This window comes from Abrus precatorius, unplaced genomic scaffold, assembly GCF_003935025.1.
Source record: "Abrus precatorius isolate BTA unplaced genomic scaffold, Abrus_2018 Scaffold3, whole genome shotgun sequence".
NCBI lineage: Eukaryota > Viridiplantae > Streptophyta > Magnoliopsida > Fabales > Fabaceae > Abrus > Abrus precatorius.
This window is the reverse complement of record NW_020874373.1, coordinates 33,300,027-33,313,843: the sequence shown is the minus strand read 5'-3', so window position 1 is coordinate 33,313,843 and position 13,817 is coordinate 33,300,027. Positions and strand designations below refer to the sequence as shown.

The 13,817-nt window shown below is 28.5% G+C and overlaps 1 protein-coding gene across 1 annotated transcript; it reads left to right on the top strand.

The window, feature by feature from the left end:
* Positions 1-11,948: 11,948 nt before the first annotated feature.
* Positions 11,949-13,817, top strand: LOC113863356 (homeobox-leucine zipper protein HAT7-like). The gene is made up of 3 exons (XM_027496911.1): positions 11,949-12,066; positions 12,147-12,523; positions 13,521-13,817. The coding sequence occupies exons 1-3, from the start codon at positions 11,949-11,951 to the stop codon at positions 13,815-13,817; spliced, it is 792 nt and encodes a 263-aa protein (XP_027352712.1).

Sequence of the window (13,817 nt, the reverse complement as noted above, 5' to 3'; positions counted from 1 at the left end):
GGGGGTCTAAAAGAGAATTAAGAATGTTATGATTCAAATTCAAATTCTTCTAAATATAGGTAGGCAAAATGTTTGAGCCTTCCTATAAATTTTGCAATAAAACTAACCAAATACTCATTGTGATGAATAGACTAATGATCAAACTGATAATTATGATTTGTTGGTAAGAATTGCAGATAATGTATTAATCATTATAATACAACATTTATGTTGTGACTTGCTAATCATTGAATCGATTTACTGGTATTTTAGAAATTAGAATGATGAAGAACCATTCAGCAAAGACCAAACATGCCATTTCGAAATATAAGCATGCATGAACATCAATTAACGAGAGAATATTTAAGGGGGAACATTTGTTAGAGCCTTCAATTTAATAACTAGTTAAATCATTACATACCAAATTAATAATAATTGTAATAAGTATTTTACACAAGTTGTTGACACAGAAGAATCATGTACCGTAATGGAACTGGGATGTTTAAGCAGTTGAACACATTACACGACATATTTTAATGTATCTTTAAGAATATATAATACACCTAATCATTTAAATTTTACGCACAGATAATATAATATTCCCTTGTCTATGTGATGTTATGGGAATATCCTTTACATCAGTTTGATGTATTAGAAGATCGAACATATATAAGATTTATGTGCCTCGTTACATACCCCACAAATTTATTTTGATTATATTAACGTAATTATTTTGGTAGACTGTTTAACAAAGAGATTGAAGCAGTTTGGACAAAAGTATGACTTTAAGCATAAAAGTGTAACAAAGACTTTTCTTACATAAGATTAAAGGTTAACGTAAGTATTTGTTAACTTCCGTACGTAAGTTATCACACTGAATTAGAAACTGAAGTAGCTTTGAGGCCGTGGGGTATACGGATATTGCACTAAACAGTCGAAATGTACGTATTTTGAATATTTTCTTTATTAAATATTAATTAAGAAACTAATGAAAAATGATTAAGAAGGATGTAGTAATTAACAAATCCTGCTTTGTATTGAAGCGTTGGGCAAATGGTGATCGCCGTTAGCCGTTGCTTGCATTTAGACACTTTTACTAATATATATATATATATATATTCCTTCCTCAATAAATAGCATTCTTAATTGCTCTCATTTTATCAAATGAAGACTATAGAAGAAGTCATAATAACGGGAAACAGATCCACCAACCAACACATTTAATAAACTCACTAGATTCTACGCATGATTTCAACTTTTAACATATTTATTTAACGGTTTTCTAAACTTTAATCTTTTAGTTAAATTTAAGCCATTCATAATATTATCTTTTATTAAAAATAAATTTTTTTAATTTATTACTTTATTAATTTATAGTTTATAAGATAATAAAGAGTTTATAAAAAAAATTAGAAGTTATTATTGAAAAGTAAATATTCAAATGCTTAATTTTGGGTTTAAATTTACTATATTTTATGTGTATAGTTTGTTTTTTTCAATGTGAGTATTAATATGTAAATATTTCATGCAAATCATTATAAGAACATATTAATTAATGTATTTTTATTCTATTATTCAATTCCAATCATAACAATAATAATAATAATAATTAAAACTATAGTATTCATTTATGGCAAGATTGTAAAATGTGTTAAGGTTGAATAAATTAAATTTATAAATTGATATTTATTTAACAAAAACAAACATAAAATGTGATAAAAATATGTCAATAGACAAAACTTTAAACATAATAATGAATAATAGTTATAGTAAATTTAAATAAGCTAAATATCACATCTGAACATAAGAATTTTTCATCTGTATTAAAATTTTAAAAATAATTTTAATATAAATGCAATTAATAACTATATTTCTTAGTCTATATATTATCATATAAAGTAAACAAATAAAAAAAAAAACAGAGAAATAATACATAGCCTATGATTACGGGCATGGGGAAAATGGAAACTAGCTAACCGGGTACATAACCTGAGATCAACTGAAAAGTTGATCATGATCATTCGTTTCCCTTTTAAAAAGGAAGCTATTAAGTGATCAACAATGTCGTTAATAGCAATAGATTAATTAAAAAATAACTATCAAGCATTAAAATCCTAATATCGAATCTAAGTATTGAGGAAATTTTCTAATCTTATGATCTTACAAATGATATATATTCTCTAACACTATGCATGTTTGATTGATGTGAAAAAAAAAAAAAAAACGAACTAAGAGGAGTGAGATTGTGATTGATCCTTTACTTAGTTTAAAGAGAAAGACTAAAATAATGTCTGTCTCACTCGGTTCCATTTCTCATCACATTAGCCAAGTAAGTGAAGGGAGAAAGATTCTTTTTTTTTATTCTATCTTTATATAACTAATTTTTTCATTAAATATAATATATATAATAATTATCTATTTAAGAAGCCATTTTTTCTATTTCTTTTTTAAACAACTAAACAAAGAGTTTCAGAAAATATTTTTTTAATTTGAATATGATTACAAAAGAACATTTTTTTTTATATTTTATATACAAGATATTGAAATTAAGTTTTTATAATTGTCATTATTTTTATAATAAAAATGGAAGTAAAATAGAATACATCCCTTCGCTCTGGCCCCATTTAAACAAAGTAAATTTTCTTTATATTTTTGTGCAACTAATAAGTTTTAGTCTTAAAGATTTTGGAAAGCTAGACCAATGAACGGTAAAATAGATAATTGAATGAATTATTTTTGGGTTAAGTATAGTGCATAGAATAAAGAGTCAAAAGTAAGATTTTTTTATATTCAACGATGACAACATTATCCATAAAACGATTAATGGGGCAGCTGAGAATTGATGATTACATGGGTAGAAGCACACAACACTGATTTGGTTCCATTAATCTGATTTGGTATTAGGAGGGTACACGTGAGGGCACGTGGACATGGCCTCTTTACTATTTATTATTTATTATTTATTATTTAATATTTATTATAGGATCCAATTATGGCTGCACCTGTCCAGGGAGCAACTTCAATTTCCCCTCATCAACGCCTAAATTTCCTTCCACAGCATTTCCACGTGCCCTTCTATGTTTTGTTGATTTTTTATTCCTTTTATTCAGTAATTAGAATGCATTCTAGATATATCTTTTATATTAATTATTAAAATATTAATAATTCTTACTAATATGATAACCTGCGATTAGATATTTAAATTAAATTCACAAAAACCTGTAATAAATGCTTGAATTAAAAGTACTATCTTAGGAAAACAATTAACATGCAAGTTACTTTTTTTTATCGAGCTTATACTATAACTCTAATACAGCATTAGAGCTTTGTCCAAGAGAGATAAAACATGAAGTCTGAAGATGATGATCAATAGAAAAATAAAAGTTTAGGCAGTAAAATAAAATAAACATTTAACGTTATAAAAAAATTCTCAATAAAGGAAACCCAAGTTTAGTCAATTAAAAATAAAAACAAAATATATAATAAAAGTCCAAATTTAAAGTACAAGCTAAAATAAAAAAAAATGCAAGTTATAATTTGATTGATAATTTAATTGTATTTGAAAGAGAATTTTAGATGATAAAAATATTACTTTGCAAGATTAACAACTAATTAAATGATATAAAAGTAAGATAATTATGAGTTTAAATTGTTAAAACTCTTTAAATAAATAGGTTATTTAAACTTAAAGTTCACTCTCCTAAGATCTTCAATCGATCGATTTACACCTAAAATTCTAAAATTGTTTCACCACTGAATTTATGTTTATTCTTTACTTTCAAGTCAACATCATAGTTCTTGGCCTTCTATGATAATTTTATTCTGTAAGAGAAGTTAAAAGAAATAATGCTTTAGGATTCTCGTTTGCATGCATATGATAGGGACTAGACGAATCCATTCTTGAATTCAGCATACCAAGAATAACTCTATTAAAGCAGAAGAAAAAACAATGATAAGATTTTCCAATAAAGGAATTAAGAAATAGAAGAAAATTGCACAGTAAAGCTCCTAATGATGGAGCTTACCATATTAAAGTGATATAGTATAGCATCATAAAAAAAAAGAACCTTGAGTGAAATTCAATATCATATATTCAATAATTGTGTTTTTTATACAATTAAGAAGATTTTATACACAGTGAACTGAAACAGTTAACTATATATCCAAGCGCATCACTAACTAGTTAAATAAGATTACTTAATTAAATTAGTATAAGCTTAGGGTGTTGGTTGTCAATACGCTTAGAGCAATAAAAGAATTAAAAGTAGAAAATTTTCATTGAAAATTACGTTTCAGTTACATTAAAATTTATAAGAGATGTGTATTTATTATATTTTCTGACATAACTTTTATTTTTTATTTCTGAAATAGTGTCTTATTAAGAGCATTGATTAACATTTTACCTTAAAGTAATTAAACTACTTGACTATTTATTACAGTAACAAATAGAAACATCAATGTACTACCACTTTTATATTTAATCTAAAATTTGATTAACAATTGCCATAAATAATTTGTTAAAAATACTTCCTAAATAAACTACTCTTTTTTCTTTTGAGAATTCAACCTTCCTTAACAAAAACACACACACACACACACAAAATAATAATGGAGAATGGTATTTACTTGGTTTATGACGACATTTGTTCACTTTCTCATTAATTTCTTCCTTAATATCTAGATATTTATGGACTCCAAGTCATTATATAGTCTACTTACTTTATATTTGTAATATTAACTAGATTGTGCCATTAGCACAAAATTTTCACTGAGATATCACCCTCTTCCTCTATATTCATGTAGTTTTCTTTAAGCCTTTATATCTTTATGAATGCTCAAGCATGTTGCCCCACAAAAGTAATTTGTTAAACATTATTTGAAAATTTTCATCTGATTAGTTATTTTCTATTAATTAAATGTGTGCACCATTGTGCTTTAATTACAATTTATACCAAAAAAATTGTGAGGAACCATGCTTTCAAACGACATAATGGGAGAATTGAAGGATAACTTTCCCTTCCTCCGCTGCCAACGCTTATGTCAGAGCTCAGGTTTGATGAGCCGGGCCACATTCTTAACATATTTGATTTCCATTCATAAGTCTGTGAATTCGTTTACTTCTATGTTATTAGGCGCAACTTTTCAGTTGAATTTATGTTTATAGTCTTTTTAATACAAAAATATTTTTTAGTAAAACAAATTGTTTTTAAATAATAATTTCTAATAGTTGTCCTTATCATCGATTAAAAAATATCTTTAAAGTATTGGTTAATGAAACTTATATTGATTTAAAGGGTCAATGTTTATTTTTTTAATTAATTGTTAATTTTAGAGTCAGCATTGATATTTGATGCTGACTGCTGCAAGCCTTGAACGTGAGCAGCACTTTGTTGGACCTGAGGTCCTCAATCAATACATAGAGAGAACTTGGGTCTCTGTATTCAGTTTATTCTCTAATAGGAAACCAATAGCCATAACTAATCCTAATTAATTTAACCAAGTGTGTTGATTAATATATGATTCAGTGCCAAGAAAACAGGGAATGACACATAATAATAAACATCAAAAAGTAGTTTAATTCATGCATGTTTGGAGAAAGGTGGAGTTAGTTTAGTGGCTTCTAATTCTTGGATGGTATGTTTGTCTGCCTCTTGCATAATTGCTACATGCACAAGTCATGGACTCCACTTCCTAAGTTACGAGGGTTTAGCTATTAACATATATTGATTATTGATTCAAGAGAAAAAGTGGTTTGGAAGTTTGTTCACTATTGGTGGAAATGTGGGACACACATTCTCTATATAACATCCAATGGTCCACCATCACTGCCCAACCTCATTTTTGGGATGCCAATCATGCTAGCTGTGTTTGTCTTCAGCTTGTCCACAGGGCCCGAAATTGCGGCCACAATTGATGCATTTCATCCTCTTCTATAGAATTCACTTCTGAAAACATATTCATTTTATAAACACACCCTTAAGTTATTTTATATATACAATGTTGCAAAGTTTAGAAGTTGTTTATTGCATAACATGCATTTTAGTTATATTTTATTTTCTGACATTATTTTAGTAACCACAATATATTGGAGAAAATTAGTGCTGCCAGATCAACGGCTAGCTTTTACTTGTTAAATTATGTTTAATTTGTAAGAAGAAGAATTCGAGTAGGATAGAATTGGATGTCTATGATTTAATTATAAAATAAGTTAGTCAATACTCTTCTCAAAACTTATGAAGTTATTTGGTTTAAAAAACTTATCTTTTGTTCATTTAATAAGTCTTTAGACCTAGTGACCTACCAATCAATTTATTTAAAAATTAAAATCCATTAGCTATGTATAAGTTTAGACCTATTAGTCTATTTAGAAAGAAAAAAAAAAGTTTATAAGTTAATTAAAAAAAAAAGCCTTATTACAAGATAGAGTTTTAGATGAGTTTTTGGGAGAGGTTAAGCTTTTAAAAAATCAAGTTAAACTCTAAAAAAGACATATATCAAATAAACATGCTAAAGTTAGGCCATAAAATTAAAAAATAGACTAAACTTAGCATATCCCGATCCAAACCATTTTCCACCTTAATTGGTTTATCACCTTATATAGATCAGATGCTTGTGTCTATATTATTCATCAATGAGGGTGTGGAAACTACATAAACGTTTAAAAAAAAAAACAAATCTGATCTTTCTATTTCTTTGAAGGAATAAAATAAAAGATGCATTTTGAAAAGGAAAAAAAAAAGAAACTTCCCGTTGATACTTCAACTTCAAGAATTTGCTTACTTATTTATGGCTGCTAAAGAATGTGTATTCACAAGAAATACGTACACTCCAGAAATGTACGTAGTTTTTACCCCTAACCCACATTAGGTTGACATGGTTGGACTAAATTGACAGCTCTAACATTCCTACCAAAGAGAAAATAGTAGCCACAATCTCAAGCTCCTCAAGGGAGACCAACACAAGAAAGCAAACCCAAACAAATTTAATACTATAAGTCTTTTACAAAGTTTGGGCCACTTAAGAGGGCCTTTATTGTTGTTACATCAAATTTCTATATCAAATTTTTGTTCGTAGACCCAAAATTAAAAATGGATTTTCTTCATAAACAAAAAGCTCTCAATCAGAAGAGACAGAAAACCCATGTTCAATTTGCGATCAACTAGGCTGAAAATCTTAGCCTGAACTTGATAGACGATATTTCAGAACTGATCTTTATTACCAATAAAAATTAATAACATGTCAATTAGGCTAAAATTATGTGTTGAAAAATGTGATACTATATGTAGTAATTATTAAGCTGGAGGCATTCAAAGTAATGCCTTAATAATCCCAACTTACCAGCTCATGGGCTGAATTAGGTTTGGGGGTACTCAAGTTTAGTCGCATTATAATTTTAAATGGATTTTAAAAGTAGATTTATCAATGTGTTGAACAAAAATAAATAGAAGGACCAATGAAACATTATTTATCAATCTAATTTATGTCATACAATCCATCAATTGTACCTAAAAGTCATGCACACAATAACTCTGCTCAGCATCTATAAAATAAAACAGGCATCGAGAGTCCAAATCTATTTCTGTAGAAATCGAGTACTTTTCTAGTAGTGCTGCTATGTTATAGATAGGAGAGTTCATTAGATTTGGTGGTCAATTCGACAGATCAAACTGAATCAATTAAATTAATTTAACTATTTTATATAATTGCGTTCAACACAAACTAAACTAATATAATTAATTTTTTTAAATCGATTCATTTGGAATCAAATTGATCTCTATATTTTGTATTGTTTTCAATACTTTAGAATTTTCTCTCTCCTTAATTTGTAAGTATGTTTTAATAATTAGTACTGTAAATTTGAAGGTTATTGTAAATTTTTCTAAGAAAAACTTCTGCATTTTTATGACAATTTTTTATTTAATTTTTATATTAAGAATTTAAAACTATATACAAGTTACTAACTTAATGATTCAAGCCAATCCGTTAGGTTTATTGATTTTCAAATTTAAATCAAGGTAATTAACTAAATGGTTTAACTTTTTTTTCTTTAAAATTGAACAAATTCATATATACCCCTAATTACAGAAATCCTCCAACCACTAACTCAAACTTACCCCATTATTTTTTTCTTCTCTTCTTATCTAAATTATATTGTTAAAATAATGATGCATAATTTATTATTCAAATATCCTTTCTCTCGATCGCAGGCCAAACTTAAACATACCACATTATAATGGCTATGGCTAATGATAACCTTTGCAAGGCCCACCCTTCCACCATCAGATCACTAACACAGAAATCATTGTGATTGCAAATGATGCTGATGTCGGTCTCTCTTTTCAGTTCTTATAGATATGTTTGTCATTAGAAACGTGAAAGCGCCCAATATTTTCTCCATCATCAATGGACAAATGACACATCCTATCATACCCTGTCCATCCCACACAATTCCCTATGCATTGAACACTCAAGAGTGGTGCTGCAGTTCCCTGCAAGCCCTCATTTTAGAGATTCACTTTTCTATTTTCACCAACTTATTGTAGTTATGCTTTCCAATTTTTTGTTCATGATATAGAAAAATGCTAGACCTTTTGAATGTATATACCTTGAATAAGATAAGAAAAAAAAAAGTAATGAGATATAATGATATATTAAATAAATATTAATATTATTTAAACATTTATAAATAAAAAATATATAATGTAAGTCCAACCATATTCCCATGCAATTCATTTGTTCATTTGAACGCCTTTTCACCCTCATCTTGTAAAAGTGAATGCAATAAACACTGACTCATGAGTGGTACTGCATGTTCACTGGCTGCATCGTAAGAGATGCCCAATCTTTCCAGTTAATGCATGATCGATGAAGATCCACTTTTCTTTTTTCCTTTCTGTTTATTTAAACCAAAAGATGATTATACTAAAGGTATAGTATCTTTATATTTTATAAAGCAATATAAAAAGAAAAAGAAAAATTAATGTAGTAAAATATAATGTAGATATATTAAAAGAATTGTTCAAATAACAAAACTAGGTATAAACAGTATATTTGAGAACAAAGAATTACACTAATAATAGATATGGCCCAGAAAATAACAAAAGAGACCCACTAAGAAATTGGAGTCGTAAGATTAGCGACTAGATATTCCAACATAATATTACAAAAGATAGCTAATTGATGGCAGACCCTACAAATTCAAAAGACTGCAAAAGCTGCCAATAATATCATATTCTCCTTTAATCAGTAAAAAAAAACCAGTCCTAACAGCAAAAGATCATCCATGATCCAAAATTGTTAAAGAAATCCACTTTTATTTTTTCAGCATGTTATTATAGCTATACCTGACAATTTTTCATTCCATATATAATGAGAGGGCCAACCATATATCTACCAACAAATACGTTTATTGTTCTAAATTATACCTTAGTATACGTGTGATGTTAGTTTTCTCGTTCATATTTAATTACTCTAGTTTTTTAAATGTTTAAATTAACTCTTTCACTTTTAAATTAAGATTTTTATGATATTATACGTTTTTATTTAAACATTTTATATATTATTTTATTTATTTATTTATATAAATCAATAAAATATCATATTTTTGTTATATTTTTATCAAATGTTAAATAAAATTTTAAGATAGAAAATTTAATTCAACATTTAAATAATTAGAAAAACTAAATATAAACCATTAAAATTAAGAAAAAAATCATATATACATACCTTAAATTACAAAGAATAAAATTACAATTAAGCTAATAATCTTTTGAATTCATCAATGATAGTATTAACCAATTGAACGGATATATATACCGTCATATGTCAACCACATGCTTAAGCTTGTTTACGTACCATCCATATTTAAGGATAATGTTAGAATTTTCTTTATCTAGAGTTAAAAGAACTGACAATACATATGAATAGCCAATGAAATACCACATCAGTGAATATATTCTAAAATCCCAGTACAAGCATTGTATTATATTTTTCCTCCTTGGATTCTGGATTTTCATGTTGCCTAATGCCTGGTCGCCTTGCCACACATGACCTATCAAGTTAACCTATGGAACGAGTTTTGTATGGCCTTAGACAATAGCAATATTCCAACTCAATTAAAGCTTGCCAAATTTGTATATATATACGTTGGCATTTTTAATCAAACACCACATGCATAGTTATTTATATAATTCCAATTCTAAATAAAATATGCTTTCTGGTATTTCAGATTTGGAACCAAACAATATTACATACTCATAACAATTAATATATAAACGATTATATAAAAAGTTTTAGGTATATAATATATTTACTAGCACACAGTTTAACATCAAACATGCGTAAAAGGTTGTATATGTCATTTTAAAAACACACTTACGACTAAAAAATAACTTGACATGCCAAATTTGTTTTGGTCCACAACACATGTCAATAATTAAATACGGTGTCTTTTCTTAGTGGGGCTTACCGAAGAACTTGTATTATATATATAAACCAAGTACACAAGCAAAAGACATCCAGATTTTTCCGCAAAAACCAAGCTTTGTTCTTTTTATTGGATTTGCTTTTTCTTTCGGTGCGGACAAGGGGTTAACCACACCAGACTTTGATCCCAACCTCTCATTCCAGGCCATGGTGTCCAATAAAAGGCCAAAATATCTCATACGTATAAAGAATTTTTGGGTTCTGATCGAATCAATTATCGAATAATTGAATTTGAACTTATCTATAATGCAATGTATATGATGTATTGATATCCACATTATATATATATATATATATATCAATATTTTACTTCTACATATTAAAATATAATTCCATGTTATGTATGCATATGTGTTTGTTGGGGTGTCTAATATTAGAACTTTAAACAAGAACAAAAAACCTAACAATTTATAATACTGTAAATTTTATTTTTATAAAAGTGATAATAGACACATTAGCACAACGGTATAGACACTTACATATCGATCTATTTATAAAATGTAAATATTAATTCTTAAATAAAAATATTTTCAAAACTATATTAAGAGGGAAGAATTTTATATTTCAGTCAATTCTCATCTTCATTATGTTATGCAAATTTTCTTGCATTCAGCATTTACTTTTTTCCTTCTAATTTAATCTTAATTTAATTTTATCTCTTTAATTTAGCCTGGTTTAATTTAATAAATTATTAATAATTATAGTATTTACTTTCCATTTATAAAATTTATTTTGATTTAATAACACCCATGTAATGCAAAAAAAACAAAAAACTCACAGATTAGTTAATGACATGTAATTGTAAATACATGTTTACTTAAGAAATTAATAACATTCAACTTTTCCTTGGGAAAACATAAATTACCTTCATGTTTCCGTTTATGAAAGAAAGCTAGGTATCATGACTAAATTATGAAATGATAATTATCGACATGTTAATCAATTAATTACATTGTTTATTTATAATTTTATCACCATTAACCGGCGTATCTCTAGTGTAGATTTTATATCTAGAAGACGATGGTTCCCCGAAGGCTCCGGTTAATGGTTAATATATGATGTTTAAATCTATTTTATTGTTATAAATTATACATTTTAATTAAAATATGGAGGATTTTTTTTTATTTTTATATGTTTGTTGTTATTATTATTTAAAATATTATATAAAATATCTTTATTATTAATATGACTATAAAAATATTTAAATAAAATAATAATAAATACTTAAAAAATGATAATATGAATGTCTTAAAATATGATCTAGTGTGAATTATCAAACAAAGACTAATCTTTTACTCTCTCTCATCATATCCTCTTCCCATCCTCGTCGTCATCTCCCTCTCTGAAACTTTTTGTCATCATAAGAGTGAGAGCCAAAACCCTGTGATCACTGATCAGTATCTCCTTAAATTGAGAGAGAGAGAGAGAGAGAGAGATTTTGCATGAATGATATCACCATATCATAATATCCCCTTTATTCTACCATGGCCTTCCCACCAACTTCTCAAGCATTCATGTTTAACACTCATGAAGAAGTTCATCACCACTTCCCTTCAACCTCCCTCAATGCTCTCCCCTCTTTGCCACCCCAACACTTTCAAGGTTCAGTTAATTATGCCACCAAGTAGGATTATGTCGTTTTAATAACATAGCATTATGTGTGTTGTGTTTTAATATTGCAGGTGGTGCACCTTTCGTGTTGAAGCGATCCATGTCGTTTTCAGGGATTGAAAACAAGTGTGATGATGGAGAGGAGGAGTTATCAGATGATGGGTTGTTGCAGTGTGGAGAGAAAAAGAAGAGGTTGAATTTAGAACAGGTGAAGGCTCTTGAGAAGAGTTTTGAGTTGGGAAACAAGCTTGAGCCAGAAAGGAAAGACCAACTGGCTAAGGCTTTGGGCTTGCAACCAAGACAAATCGCCATTTGGTTTCAGAATAGGAGGGCAAGGTGGAAAACCAAGCAATTGGAGAAGGAATATAAACTCCTCAAGATGCACTTTGAAGCCGTTAAGGCTGAAAATGAGGCTCTTAAGGCTCAGAACAAGAAATTACACGCAGAGGTAATAGTAATAATGGTTCTAGCCTTCAACCTAGTTAATTATCTAGTGTGCTTGGATGGTTGAACTTTCCATACTACTTCCTTTTTGGATCAAAATAATCAAGCTTTTATTATCATTATTATTGGAGAAATGGAAAAGGCCAAAGGTGGGAACATGAATTTATTGTGGATCTAAGGGTTGGTGTTAGTATTCTTGATCTTGATTCGGGTATATATTCAATATTCTTTAAAATAAATAATCATTTGTATGGATCGAGATAGAAGAGTATATATGATTCCGATACTAATATTTGTTCAGCTTGATAGGATTCTTTGATTTTTGAGAAGAAAAGAATTGGGTTAATTTCTTATTCCTCTTTCATCTTTCTCGTTCCACCCTTTATTTAAATTAGTTCCTCTATCTTCTCTTCCTTTAATTGTCGGCAAACAGTTTATTTTATTTTATGTGGACGAATAGTCATTGTTATATTCTAAGTTTCGGTGATCCTTCCTTTACTATGTGGCTGTAAAGTCTAAACTGATATTTTCGTGCTGGAAGAAAGAAAGCATGCCCTTGTTTATTTGACATTTTTAGACGTAAAAAACTTTTTCCTTTTTTGAGTTTTGATGCTATAAATTTACTGCTAAAACTCCATTTCGATTATTGTATTACCATATCTCACATCTATCGGTGACCTTTTAAAGTGACCGATTCCCACATTAACTTGCTGCTTGATTATTAGTTGGCAACTCTTGTGTGAAGAATCTGTGTCACTGTCAGATCACATATAACTGCATAATATTAGTGACAACAATTTTTATCTTTTTATTTTCAAAATTGTGTGTTTTAATTTCACTAGTATGCTACTAAGAACAATAGACATATATAGTTGCACTAGATCCAATTAATGCCTTAAGCCTTTAATAAGTGGAGAAAAACACATGAAGTTGGATTCTGAAGGCATGTTGATGCTTGATCATCTTGACTTGTTTACACTTTTGTAATATGGAGTTTGCAGTTACAAGCTCTAAAGGGTAGGGATTGGTGTGAAGCTGGAACAATCAAGAAAGAAGCTGAGTGTTCTTGGAGCAATGGAAGTGATAACAGTTCAGACATTAACTTAGATCTCTCAAGAACACCGGTTTTAAACAGTCATGTATCTTTTCAGAAGGATAAAAGCCTTCTACCCTCTTCCTTGAAGCCCACCAGCATGACCCAATTCCTTCAGGATGAAGGCTTCTGCAACATGTTTCACAACATTGATGAGCAACAAAACTTTTGGCCTTGGCCTGATCAGGAGCATCATTTCCATTGA

What these genes read in the sequence shown, in the direction of transcription:
- LOC113863356 (XM_027496911.1), top strand. Translation starts at nt 11,949, where the DNA reads ATGGCCTTCCCACCAACTTCTCAAGCATTCATGTTTAACACTCATGAA. An exon ending in GCCACCCCAACACTTTCAAG is followed by an intron (nt 12,067 to 12,146) that starts GTTCAGTTAATT and finishes TTAATATTGCAG; the next exon opens with GTGGTGCACCTTTCGTGTTG. An exon ending in ACAAGAAATTACACGCAGAG is followed by an intron (nt 12,524 to 13,520) that starts GTAATAGTAATA and finishes TGGAGTTTGCAG; the next exon opens with TTACAAGCTCTAAAGGGTAG.